At 42.1% G+C, this 13,303-nt stretch overlaps 1 protein-coding gene across 4 annotated transcripts in view; it reads right to left on the reverse strand.

Annotated features, from left to right (window-relative positions):
* Positions 1 to 234: 234 nt before the first annotated feature.
* Positions 235 to 13,303, reverse strand: part of CBX5 (chromobox 5) — a 34,615-nt gene continuing 21,546 nt past the window's right edge. For all 4 annotated transcript variants that reach the window (XM_005902089.3, XM_070370884.1, XM_070370885.1 and 1 more), the window contains 2 exons: positions 10,229 to 10,329; positions 235 to 8,552 (listed from right to left, as the gene is read on the reverse strand). In XM_005902089.3, the coding sequence (XP_005902151.1) occupies positions 8,402 to 8,552; positions 10,229 to 10,329 (252 nt within the window). In that variant the 3' untranslated portion in view covers positions 235 to 8,401. The remainder of the gene's footprint in view (positions 8,553 to 10,228; positions 10,330 to 13,303) is intronic.

Here is a 13,303-nt window from a genome sequence, read left to right on the forward strand (position 1 = left end):
ATCTGAAGGGGTTAAGGGGAGGAGCAGGGAGCAGGGTCCACTTTCTCTTATTCCCTTAGGCTTGCGCCACCCTGTGGCTGTTTGCAGAAAGTCAGAGACCAAGAGTGCTTAGAAAAAAACCCTTGTTCTCCCAGCTCTTTCAGGAACCCATGTGCTGCTACTGGCTGAGCTTAAGCCCAAATTAAGGAAGGAGGGTAAGACCCACATCTTCAAACCACCACTCAGGATCCGTACTTGAAAAGCAACCATTTATTAGAACCAATACAAGAGTATGAAAAGAGGGAAGGGGGTGGGTGGAAGGGGGGAGAGAATGAGGTCTGCATCAGATGTCAGGTGTGGAAACACGTAAATTGCCTACTTTGAAACATTTACATTTAAAAGGCGAACATATATATATATCACTTATCCTAAAAAAAAAAAAAAAATCAAAAGCAAACATGTTTGGCTGAAATATAACCAAGAAACAACCAAAACTCCCCCACAAATCAAAAAGGTCCGTAGAGAGTTCAATTTCCCATTTTTCCATTCAGAAATCTGGCTACAAAGTGTGATTTGTTTTGCTGCTCAGGATGGTACTGAGTGCTGAAAGAAAGCCAGCTCCTGGAGTCTCTCAGAGCCCACCCTGTGGGAAGGGGTGGGGAGGCCTGTGGGCTGCGGGCGAACCAGCTCCTGACTACTTGGCAGGATGGCAGACGTGCTCTCTCCACCCTCCACGCCTCCCCAGAACTGCCTGGTGCTGCCGGTGCTGTGAACAGAGCAGTCCACAAAAGACCAAGAACTGGAATGTGACTGCAGCAAGGGGCCAGGACCTTGTGCTTTTTCGTGGGTTACACATCTAGGGCCAAGGAGAGGGACAGAAAGAGCCCTATTGGGAAGAAGAGGAGCTGGCTGAGCCCCTAAACTGAGATGGAGAGTAAGGCTCTTGAGCCCACACCTGGGCAAATAGTGTCTAAGAGTTTTCCCGAACCAGAAGGAAAAAGGTCAAAGTCAGGTTCAGAGTGGACACTGAGAAAGAGATGACAGATGCTGAAACCCGTGAACTGGATGAAGCTCTCAGGAGTATCAATGCCCAATTTGGAGTGTTAATCATGTCCCTAGAAAAAAAAATTTCCACCGTGGCTTTTTGGTGGGGGATGGAGGAAGCAGTTATGTTTATTGAACCAGCTGGTTCCTATGGGGAGGCGGCGGCTCGAGGACAGATACCTAGAAGAGGTGAAGTGACCCAGCTGTCCTGGGATCAGTTCAGGGAGGGAGAAACGTTAAGTCACACCCACGGTGTGCACTTTGCTCCTGAGACAGCTCCAGTACGTTCCAAGCCTTAGCTCCCAACCTGCAGGGAAACAAGCAGTAGCACCTGACTCCTTAATCCAATGCTCTCAGTCTCAAACAGCCTCTTTTTGTGGATGCAAGACAGAAAATACTGTGCCGTCCCCCATAACATCCTAAGTAAGTCTGGACTATTAAGATTCCAACATTCATGAAAACACTGTCAACATCTGAACTAGCAGCTTTGATGAGGGGTGGGGGGCAGAGAACTTGCCGAGGTCACTAAGTAGTTCCAACCTTGGGACAACTCAGTGAGGACAAAAACCTAGACTTCGGCTCAAGGCATCCTCCATCGAGGACCCTGAAGCATTCTGTCAACTATGATTTACAATGCCTCACAACACCCCTGTGAGGTAGGTCAGTATTATTACCCCCATTTGACAGATGGGGAACTGAGGCATTGAAAGGAGTGACTTGCCCAAGGTCAGCCATTATGAATCAGAGGAGGAGCTTGGCACACACAGTCAGCATCCACTCAGTTCTTGTTCCACACCCTGGAGTGTTTTTCTTCTCAGAGTACACTTGAGAGCAAAAGTCGTCGGTAGGCAGATCTCTCTCTGCAAACCAGATGAACTCAATCAACCCACAAGTATTAACTGATGGCCTATTATTTATCCAGCATATGCAAGGAGTCTTGGAGAAGAAACAAACTACTTCTGAAAGTCATGCGAAAATAAAGTTACATTTTAAACATTAAGGGCATGAATTCTTTTATAAAGAAATACTCAGTTTACCATATGTGAAGGACTAAGTCACACTGATTTCTCAAAGTTCTATACTGAGTAACCCAAATCCTGAAATTCAGAATGAAGCAAGACCACGCTCAAGCAGAAAGCTAAGAACCACTTCCTCAGCGGCGGTGGGGAGTGTTCTAACCTCCATGCTGGTGGGGAAAGGCCAGCAACAGCAGTGGCAGCTTTCTCTACAGGCTCCCCTGGGAACCCTGGCACCAACCCGCTGGTGCCACTCGTCCTTCCCCCATGACACCCAGGGGTGGCAGCTTTCCACCCTTTCTGCCTCAGCTCAACCCCAGGAGTTGTGGTATCTTCACATCAGTTCAAGATGGAGATAGATGGTGACACTTATTTTTCCATTTAGGGAGAGGGTATGAAGTGGTACGAAGTGATCTCTATTAACTAGTCAGAGACTCTTGTAATATTCCTACCTCCTGCCAGAGGCCTAAATCTTTAACAAAAAGCAAAAGAAAAACATATCCCCACCCCCTTTGGATTTATACTGGATTCTGGTAGAAATCACTATGACTGTTATCCTAAAACTAGAGGATAAACTAAACTAAACCCACAGCCAGTCCTGGTTTAGAATCAAACCGGAAGCTACTGGAAACTGCAAAACACTGACTTGAACCTTTAAAAGTGCCATGATATGATGACACTCAACCTCTTCCAAGGTCTTTTTGAAGAATCTCCAGGCAGGAAGCACCTCCTTTCCTCCATACCCACTTGCAGTAGCCAGAGCAACAGGATCCTATGCGCATCAGAAGCTCAAACAGTGAGTTAACACACACAGCATCATGTCCACCAGGGATACTCTAGTTCCAGGAAGGACCAACCACTGCAAGACCTAAATATAACCTTTTCTCATTGATTGCTGATCACACTGGGTAAGGCCAGGTGATGTGCAAGTTCAAGACTGATTAAAGCAGTGGTGACAATTCAGGGTCAGCCTGCATCAGAATTCCTCAAAAAGCATGACAAACTGGCCAGCGGGGCCTGGGTCAACTGTGAGGGTCACACTCACCAATGCCGGGGGACATCACCAAATTAAAAAAGAAAAAGAGAAAAAGGAGAGGAGAGGATGACAAGATAAAAAGTTCACTGCATTCAATTTGGCCTAATTTCTTGATAATAGTTTCCTATTAGATTTTCTGATTAATACTGATGGCTCTTACCTAGGCTGTGATAATTAGGTTTTGATCTATTGTGACATTAATGATCACAATCAGTTGACTTTGAAATTGTCTTAATTAATGGCTCTTCCCTCGTTGGCCGCCTCCAGTGCAGGGTCTGTCCCCTCCCCTCCCACCTTGTTTTAACTCCTTCTCCTACTGGCCTCAGAGACAAACAGCAGGAGGATCACTTTATTCCAAGGAACCAAGATTTTAAACTATCTTAAGACATTTCTCTGACAGAGGAGCAACATGAGATGTTAGGTGAAATGAGGATCAGAACGAAAGGCTAGAAAACATGCTCTCAACAAAGAGGAAATACTCCATCTGAGAAAACAGTCAGAGTAAAGCATGATGTTAAAGTGGCAAACGACAAGCTGAGGAAACTCTAAAAAGACAAGATGAGGTAGTTTAAAATTCAAGAAATTCAGCGCAAGCAAAAAGAAACTAGAATTTTTATGAAGCTATCCAAAGAACCTTCACCTTTAAGTCAACTTTCAATTATCCAACTCTCAATTATGCAGGCAGAGAAAAGTATCATTTTTCCTGTGGTCACATGGTCAGAACTAGGACATTTCTTAAGGTCAGACTGTTTCTCAGCACGGCTCTCTTAGCATGGCTCGGCCTCATCCTGGACCTCCCCAGACGGATTAAGTCAAAAACTCCAGGTCACATGTATTTCTGGGAGGTTTCCGCATAACTGACACAGTATCTGCTTAGAAATCACCATTTTGCAGCATGAAATGAAACTACACTGTCCAGAACAGAGGCCCAGGTATCACCAGATGGGCCCAAGCCTTCTTTTCAGCACATTGGAAAGTATGTCCCTGTTTTAGGCTCCAAGTCAGCCTCATGTTAATTCCTTCAAAAAGCATGAGAAACTGAAAAGGGTGTGAGCAACTCTTGATTTGCAAGGAATACATTTTACAGAATCTACAATGATAACAACACAAAACTGGCTGTGCAACATAGTCGATGCTTTCCACAAGCGAGGATTAACTATACTATTAAATACTTCGGCAAACAACCTAGGGACCAGAGCCAGGGGTTCTCAACCCCCACTTAACCTGTTGTTCTCTCTCAGGAGTAGCATTTCTACGTAAACCTGTTATCTTTACTTTCTGGGCTAAAACAAGCCCTTGCAGTTCATCTATGGCCAGTTACCTTGGTTCATCCAAGGTCACAGATCTTTTCTACACACGAACCTAACCATCACCCGACTACTCTAGAACCACAAACTACACCAACCAGTGGTCTCTGCCCCCAAATGTAAAATATGTGCCCACTTGTAACATTTATTACACTATGCAGCAGTATGGAAATTCTTTGAGGTCAGAGACTGCATCTTTTTGAACTTTGTATCCCCAGGGCCAAAATAATGTCCACTGAATGAAGTAAATGCTGGTGTACACTAATGTGACAGGAACTGGACAGCTCAATACAAACCCACTGTGACTAACTGGGCAGGTGGGGGCCCCAATTCTGAGCATATGCTCTTAGAGGCAAGCCAGGTAACACCTCTAGTTTTGAAAAACCTAACTTTTATGATTAGTGGTAGAGCCAAAATGAAAAAAATAAATACACTGGGTTCAGACCTTTCCTCTCTCTGCCCTGACAGGTATGCTTGCTTGGTGGTCTAATTACAATAGTACACATCTCGGCACTCTTAACCTTCACTCTAAAAACCTAAACCAAAAGGATGGAGTTATGGCTGCCAAATGAGCTTTTCCTTTGACCCCGTTTGTGAGAAACCATTTCCACATCTCAAATCTAATGACATAACCCTTCCTGAGGTTCTTGTGCCACCGTGAACTTATTTTAGGCCCCAGAATTCAAACCCTAAGGGCAAAGACAATCACTCGCTGGATTCCTCTGACCCCTCTGCACTTTAGCTAAGCTGGGTTAAACAGAGATCCAACCAAATCACAAGATGAAAATCACAAGCACTTTCCTCCAGGCCCCAGGATTTGGCCTAAAAATAAGGAAATTGAACTGCAGGGAGGCTACAGCACAGGAACAAAGAGTTAAGAATAATTGAAAACTGCCCAAGAACAAGACCAGCTTTTCTTCAACAATAGTAGTACAGATATATGGCTGAGGGACTGCCAAGAACCATCTAGACTTTCGAGTGTTAGAACGCACAGGAAAGCTGGAGTGCAGAAGGAAAAATGATATGGCCCTCTCCAGGTTAAAAACGGGTGCTTCCATCAGGGCTGACATTCTCTAACAGCTAATCTTAACATGAGGGCTTCTGCCCAGCCCAGGGCTCAGGCAAGCAGCTATGCTGACTTGGTAGACTCTGGTGCTCACAGCTCCGCTACATTCTGTGGAAGGAGAAATCTTTGAATGCTGATTACAAGAAAAAACTCAGCAATAGGAAGATGTTTTGAAAGAGGACTAACAGGAAAAACACACTTTGAGCACCTGAGACCTAGGTATTTAAGACTGCTTAGCCCAGGGCTACTAACTCTTTTGAGAGGAGAAAGCCCCACGAAAGCAGGTTTCTGTTCCAGGCTGCAATTCTCCAAGGGCCTGGACAGCTACTTGACACCATCAAATGCCGAAGGCACAGACAGGCGTCTAGTTTCCTTTCTTCTGAAGGGCTGAGATGAGTACTGGCGGCTGGCTCCCTCTATTCCTACAGAACTGGCTGTGGATAGGCAGGGAGAGAACAAGTTGTTTGGGCAGCACATAGTATAAGACCTTGATTTCAATAACTGTGGACAGAAAAAGATGAATGGAGTGAAAACTAAAGTATTAAAGCAGTGATGAATAGTAGACAATCCTGGGGTTTTTGCTGAAAGAAATCAGGTTTTGATGAATGTCGTAAACATTACCCGTAACCCTGGCAACCATGTGCCCCATGTTTCTCAAGACCAATCTCGGTACCAAATCATTGGGCTGCTTTTTGTCCATGGCCTAGATTTTCGCTCTAAAAACATGGTCACTGGACTCTGTTTACATGCCCACTCCTCCTGGGAGACAGACACTAGCCACATGGATGAGCTGTCATTTTCTCCACCTGGAAATTGAGAGACCCGGATGGTCTTCTCGGCAGCTCTGGCCTATTTGTTCTGTTCTAGCACATCCTAATTGATATCCTTAGTTACTCGCATGAAAGACCTCTTTTCTGACCATCCTTTCTTTCACATGCCCATCAGATTAGTACTAACAACTGTCAATTATCCAGCACTTGATCTAGGCCTTTAATTCCTTTAGTTAAAGAAGATGGAGATTAAACTCCTACCCATTTGAGGTGTGGGTTATGAGTTCTCACCCAATCACATTACCATTCAGAAGGATTTTCCTGGATGGCTAAAACCAAAAGCTTCATTGTTCCAGTCCGTCATGTCACTGCAACAGCTGTCTTCTCAACTGTGCAGTATAATCTTTGACATAATTTATACAAGCACACGGAATTCAATCAGCAGCTGAGCAGGGAAGCAATGTTAACAAATGCTATGAACGGGTATATGATTTGCATATTATTTGGCTCATCTGTGAACTGGAGCAATCTTTCCATTTCCCTCATTACTCTGAAAAATCTAGAGATGGTTGAATGCTCCTGGCCAGACAGCTATATGTTTTAAAAATCAAAAGCAACCACAAAAACAACCTCAATGGCTGGTGAACTCTAGAGTTAAGGCTATTTTAAACATTTATTCTTATTTCCTCAGCTTCAGGCTGGGACAAGGATGCTCAAAACCCTGCTATTTCCTGACTTTTAGTCTTGATTCTCTAGCCCCCTTTAACTACGAGAAAAAAAGGGAAAAGAGAAGTAGGGTGTTCCTTGGGGAACAAAGGCTGAAGGCTATAATCAGAAAAATAACCTCTCAACATAATGGCAAAGCAGGAAGAAGCCAAAAAAGAAATACTTTGCTGAGTTGGGAAGAGGCTGTGTCAACATGCCGGGGCCTGTCATTCTCGGAGGTCGATAGTCTTCTATAGAAATTAAAAAAAAAAAAAAAAAAAAAGATCCAACTAAGAATTTGATGGTGGAAAAAGGGAAGGGCATTAACACTTTGGGGACTCTTGGTGGCAAATCCAGAAGTCAACAAAGCAAGGAATTTATGATTATAAATGCTATGAATATTTAAAATTGATACTGTGGCCAGTGGCTCCCCTCCAAGAATTCCCCACTGAAAATAATGGCATGGAGGGGAAAGTGGGGTCCACTGAGAAGTCTGAAGCCTCTTTGGTAACACGACTGCTTTGGGAGGCCACAAAAGTTGGCAGGGTTGGAGGGTGCCTAGCACCTTGGCACAAGCACCAGGCAGTCACTCACACCTACATAAATATATAATCCAAATGAGAGAGATGGAAGGAAATAATACATACATACCAAATGTGATAATAAAGACAGTTGTATCCTACCCCATCATCCTCATGTACTAATAGCTACAAATTTCCACAGTTAATAATCTTGTCATTTTATAACAGACTTCACCAACTTGCAGAAGCCGAATCAGGGATTGCTAAGAAATAAGGCCAAAAGTCCTGGGGCTAGAAGGAGTGCCTTGACAAATCTGAATGGAAAATTTCAAGCCCTCCAAAGGATGCCGCTCTTCTGGGAGGATGGTGAGGATGAACAACAGAGGGTAGCCCAGAAGACCACATCAGGAACCCTGTATTCTCCTGGGTAGAGCTGAATGAGGTTGGGGAAGCCCCAACAGGTAGGCAGTTGCTGTTGGCTTTTTTAAAAGACGGGCAACATCTTTTCCATCCCAACATCTCAAAACAAAGGCTAGCTGGTCATCAATATGTTCTAAGAGCCAAAGCAAGAAACCAAAATTCAACATCATTATAACAAAATCCCCCACCTAAAAAGCAACCAACCCTGAAAGATCAAGACTCTAAGGTGACTAAAAAGTTAAACTTCATCTTGAGGTCACAGGGGAGCAGAAGGGAGAGAGAGCAGGGCAAAGGAAAAAATGGTGGGAATTACACACAGTATGTAAATGCCTGGTCTTCACAGAGAGACACTTATCATGAATCAGACCATCAGTTATGTTACAAGAGAACCAATACCAACATTTCTCCTGTGGAGCACAGTGATAAGCACATTTTTTATGGATGTGTTTAGGATAGAAGGGGGTGGGTAGAAAGGAGAGGAGGCAGGGAGCTGAATGTATTATGTACAAAGAGAAATGACAGAGACCACCCCCTCCTTTAGCTCTTTGCTGTTTCTTTCTCTTTGTTTTCCGCATCCTCAGGATATGCATGCCACGTCAGTCTCTCTTCATAAAATGCTATCACAATTTGTGGACATTTAACATTAGCTTCTTTTGCAAGAACCAGGTCTGCTTCATCCGTGTCTTTCCTGGAGAGAAAGAATATGAGACTTAGAAGAGAGGAAGAATGAGAGTCTGTCCAAACACTGGTTTGTGTTACTGAATTATGAATTAGCTGACTTGATTTCCTCTCCATCAAAGGGAAAAGGATCCTAACGGCTCCACAATTTCAAGGAGAAATTTAAGTCAATGAATCAAATTGTTAGTAAACATCGTTTAACGACTACATCAGGAAGAAACAGAAGACTTCAGCTAGAATAGATGGAACACATAGAGGGTTTAATTAAAAGGCTGAAAATTAAACTACTATATAAATTCTGCTTTCATAAGTTTTATTTGTGTGTATGAGCACGTGAGTGAACACACAATCAAAGCTACATTCAGCCCTATTGATTACGCATAAATTGCTCAATCCAGTTTCTGGATCATCTGGATCATGAAAGGGTCCTAACCCTTCTCATCTTCTGGCCTTTTAAACACTCATCCTTTTGGTCAGAACTGTAGGTTGGAACAATAAGAAAATAGAAATTTAAGTCAGCAAAGAATGTAAAACCTAGTCACTAAAATGAAATGCAGGAATTAGCTGCAAATTTCAATTATCCAAGTTACACTTTTTACTATCCAGTGTAACAAAAACAACAAAAATCTAGCAAGTTCCTTAACCAGGATTCCAAATCAAGAAGAAAAAAAACTTTTTTTAATTAACATTCCACTGAGATGTGGAAAAAGACAACTAACTTCTTTTTTTCCCCCTCCACCTAACTCCTTTTCTAGAAAATGGAGATACTGAACTCATGGAGGTAAGCATTATGGGTAGGAAGAGGAGGGGGAAAACACACAGCTTAGAGCAGCTACCCAAATTTGGACTGTGGTGGAAAAAGGTAGTTAATATGTGAATGTAAATCGTTAAGTTCCACATATGGCTAAGTGGGAAAAGCAGTCAATACAGCTCCTGACTTTGGACAGATTATAGTGATTCTTCAAATACAGGCTTCTGGGTAATTTACCTCAAAATTTCGATCAGATAAAATATTAAACCTCCTGACTATCCAACTTTTAAGCTAATTAGTTTCCTTAGTGGCACTGTAGCAGGAACCCTCTATTTAGAGATCAAACTTAAATCACAAGCCAGAACACATGGAAACAGAAAGGCAGGGGGGCTGCACCATAAATCACTCTGACTTTAAGAAACCAAGCTGAGGGGAAGCAACTACACTTTTCTCTAAGAGCTATTCCCTCTACTGGATGAAATAACCTGTGCTTTGGCTAGTATTATCCTTAATGCTTTTTGTTAAGATTACTTTTCTCTTTTAGACATTATTCAGCGGTCTTGGTCTTCAGTGGTGGCAGAAAGCCTCACTCAATTTCTATCCCATGGCCACAGGCTCATGGTGTTAACGGTAAATGATTCAGAACTGTGTAAATAAATGGTCAGATCATGTTTATATGTTTCCTACCTCAATTCTACCATTTTCTGGTATGTGGGCTAATGTAATTTGGCTTAATACCAAAGTTTTACAATCTTAAATCCACTCTGAACCACAATTCCCATTTAATACTGACAGCTGGTATCAGTTAAAAATTTAGATCCCTGACAATCACAATTCTTAGTTGGGGAATACTCAGTCTTCCCTCCCTATCTTCCATACGAATTCAAGTCACTGCAAAGAAACACAATTGCAGAGGAAGGCCCAATCTCTCTCACCATTTCATTAGGAACATTAAGTCGCCACAGGAATCTGTCGCCCCAATGATCTTTTCTGGTTCCAGTCCTCTCTCAAAGCCCCGAGCGATATCATTGCTCTGCTATAAATAGAAGATGAAGAAAGGTTACAGCTTGGAGGTAAGAGTGAAAAACCTCCCTGTTTCTCAGCTCAATAAAGCACAACCTAAGTTAATATTACTGGATACCATTTTGGTCACTCAATTCATAAAGTTCTTAGAACTGCAGAAATACAATACTGCGTCAGCCAGTAACAGAGATGCTAAGAGCTATTTTGCAGGAAGACGCAGCTGTCTTTTTAGTATTCCGTCAAAGGACTGGGAGTGGCCCCTAAAACTGCTTAATATCCCTTAAATATTCTGGAGTCATCATCTAGGAACTCCTCTCATCCCCTAATCTAATATCCTTAAACTTGCTTCTCAGATGATAAACAAGTCCAGGTGAACTAAATCCTTTTTCATTTTATAAACTTCAAGTATACCACCTCTCAATCTGGAGTTTATTCTCTGGACTTGCAGTTCACCTAACAATGACCAGTACTTTTAATACTTCTTTTCACATAGCCATCTGTACTTACAAATGAACAGTGATTAAGATTAAGAAGGGATTCAAAGAACTACTGTAAAATAGCAAATTTCTTTCAGAGATCACATATTATAATCCCCATGCACTGGGGAAGAGGCCCTGATCTGTGCCTGTCCCCTCCTGATGGAGATAGGTCATTAGCTTTATAGAGTAAACTGGAGAGGGATTTAAAACAAAAAAAATTCTGTAGGGGATTATTCAAACTTGGTCAAATTGCAATCATGCAATCTAGATAAGGAGCATAGGATTTGATTCAGGTGCGATGGCACTGGTGAGAGCAAAATGGTGAAATTTTATACAAACCAGGTAATTTAAACAACCTTACTATGGAAGATAATGCCAGCTTATCTAATGGTAACACAAAAAAGACTTAGAAAGACTGCCCAAATGAACTAAATCGCCAATGTCTGATTTTCATGATAAAATCTCTCATCTGCCGTTCACTTTGCTTTCTTCTGAGAGATACAAAGCCTTCAGCATCCAGGTGGTCCCAAAGATACCAGGGCCCACACTGAGCAGGAAATCCCATGCATGAATCAGGGGACATACAGACTCAAAAGCACAGCCTCTTTTGGGGGCGCTTAAAGGGAGGAGGTTCCCAGATGTGCACACAGCTGCTCACAGCTGGAATGCTGGCACAGCAACCAAGTCGTAAATCATAGCTGGCGGCTGAAAACAGTTTGCCACATAGGGAGGGAAGAGAAGAAAAATGTTCAAGCTGCTGAAAAGGAGCCGAGGCGAGGAAAATGCTAAAATCATCACACAGGCAGTAATCTTAAATCAGGCATAATGCCGACTAACAAATTTTTCTGCAGTGGTCTAAAGAAAGAAACGAAATCCCCTCCTGCACCTTTAAAATATACAATCACCTATCTTCCCAGCTGCCTACATGACAGCCATCAGGACTGCTGAGAACGCTGCCAGGGGCCCCAGATGAACATTACAATGTAAGGGACATGTGTGTGGGGGGCTGGTTTTCAAGGTCGGCAGCATCAAAACCTGGCCTAGGAACCAAACTCTGCACTGGCCAGTGTCTCAAAGTCAGATTGTTCCTTTTTTTTTTTGCCCCCCTCCCCCAGACTGCTCCTTTTTAAAAGAACAGAAACCTTAGGTTGAGGAAATACATACTGTATGTCAAAAATGGCTACAGAAGTCATGTTGTGTTGTTTCTTGGTCTCTTTACTTAGCTGGAAAATGCATCAAATGACAAAAACCAGAATACAAAGGACTAATAAAAAAGTAAAAAGAAAGACAGACCCAAGTCTTAGCTCCTTAGAGAAGGGAAGGCATTTTCAAATTATTTACTAGTATGCTATATCATAATGATATACACATCTCACCAGAACAGGGCAGTTTTAAAAAATAAGATTGCAAAAAATAAAATTAATCAGGGAAACAAACAAAATACTAGCGTCCACTTTCACTGACAGCCTCCAATCTTTCATTCTTATTTCAATTCTTTTTGGAAAGTTGTTCTCCCATTTTCTCTCCTCTAGAGACCAGGAATCACCTGTGTAAGTCTCTAGAAAATACTAATGCACAGGTCCAACCCACAGAAATTTGAATTTTATTGGTCTAGAGTGCATCTTGGGCACCGGAGGCTTTTGAAACACCCGGCTGCCCCCCTGCCATGAGTCTAATATGCAGCCAGGGCTGGGAACTAATGCTCTACCAAGACGGGTATCCAAGGAGAATGAAGATAAATATGGATGCTTATGGCAGGGATGCTAGAAGATTCAGAAGCAGACTTACACTTCTATTGTATTAAACTTTAAGGGTATGATATATCCTTCACCACAAAAGACTTCACAACCTTGAAATTAATGAAAGGAATGGAAGCACAGATGGAAAAGATATAGATGAGAAAAAAAAGACAGGAACAGTGGTTATGGCTACTTAACAGCTAAATATCAGGATTAAAAAAACTGAATCAAACCAAAATTTCATAAACACATTTTCAAAACTGAATAAAAAGATTCCAAAGGAAGATGAAAATTAATTTGAAACATGTAAAAATACAATAGGATCAAGAGAGACTATACATGCCACTAAACTGTTCACTTTAAAATGGTTAATTGGGGACTTTCCTGACGGTCCAGTGGTTAAGACTATGCACTCCCAATGCAGGGGGCGTGGGTTTGATTCTGGTCAGGGAATTAAGATCCCACATGTGTTGGTGTGGCCATAAATAAATAATTTAAAAATAAAATAAAATGGTTAGTTGTATGTTATGTGATTTCACCTTAGTTAAAAAAGAAAGACTATAAAGGGTTAAAGTTAAGTGCTATCTTTGGAATAAAAGAAAAAAATGAAGTGGTAGATATTTTAAAGCTTCTTTCTATCCCTAAAAAATTCACTAAAGACTCTCTGTAAGACAACTCAGCCACCTATTCACAAAAAAGGCACAGAGTGGCTGAATGTTTTACAGGGATTTAATTTTGCCACCTTAGCACAATTCAGTGGACACATATT

This window comes from Bos mutus, chromosome 5, assembly GCF_027580195.1.
Source record: "Bos mutus isolate GX-2022 chromosome 5, NWIPB_WYAK_1.1, whole genome shotgun sequence".
Taxonomy (NCBI): Eukaryota; Metazoa; Chordata; class Mammalia; order Artiodactyla; family Bovidae; genus Bos; species Bos mutus.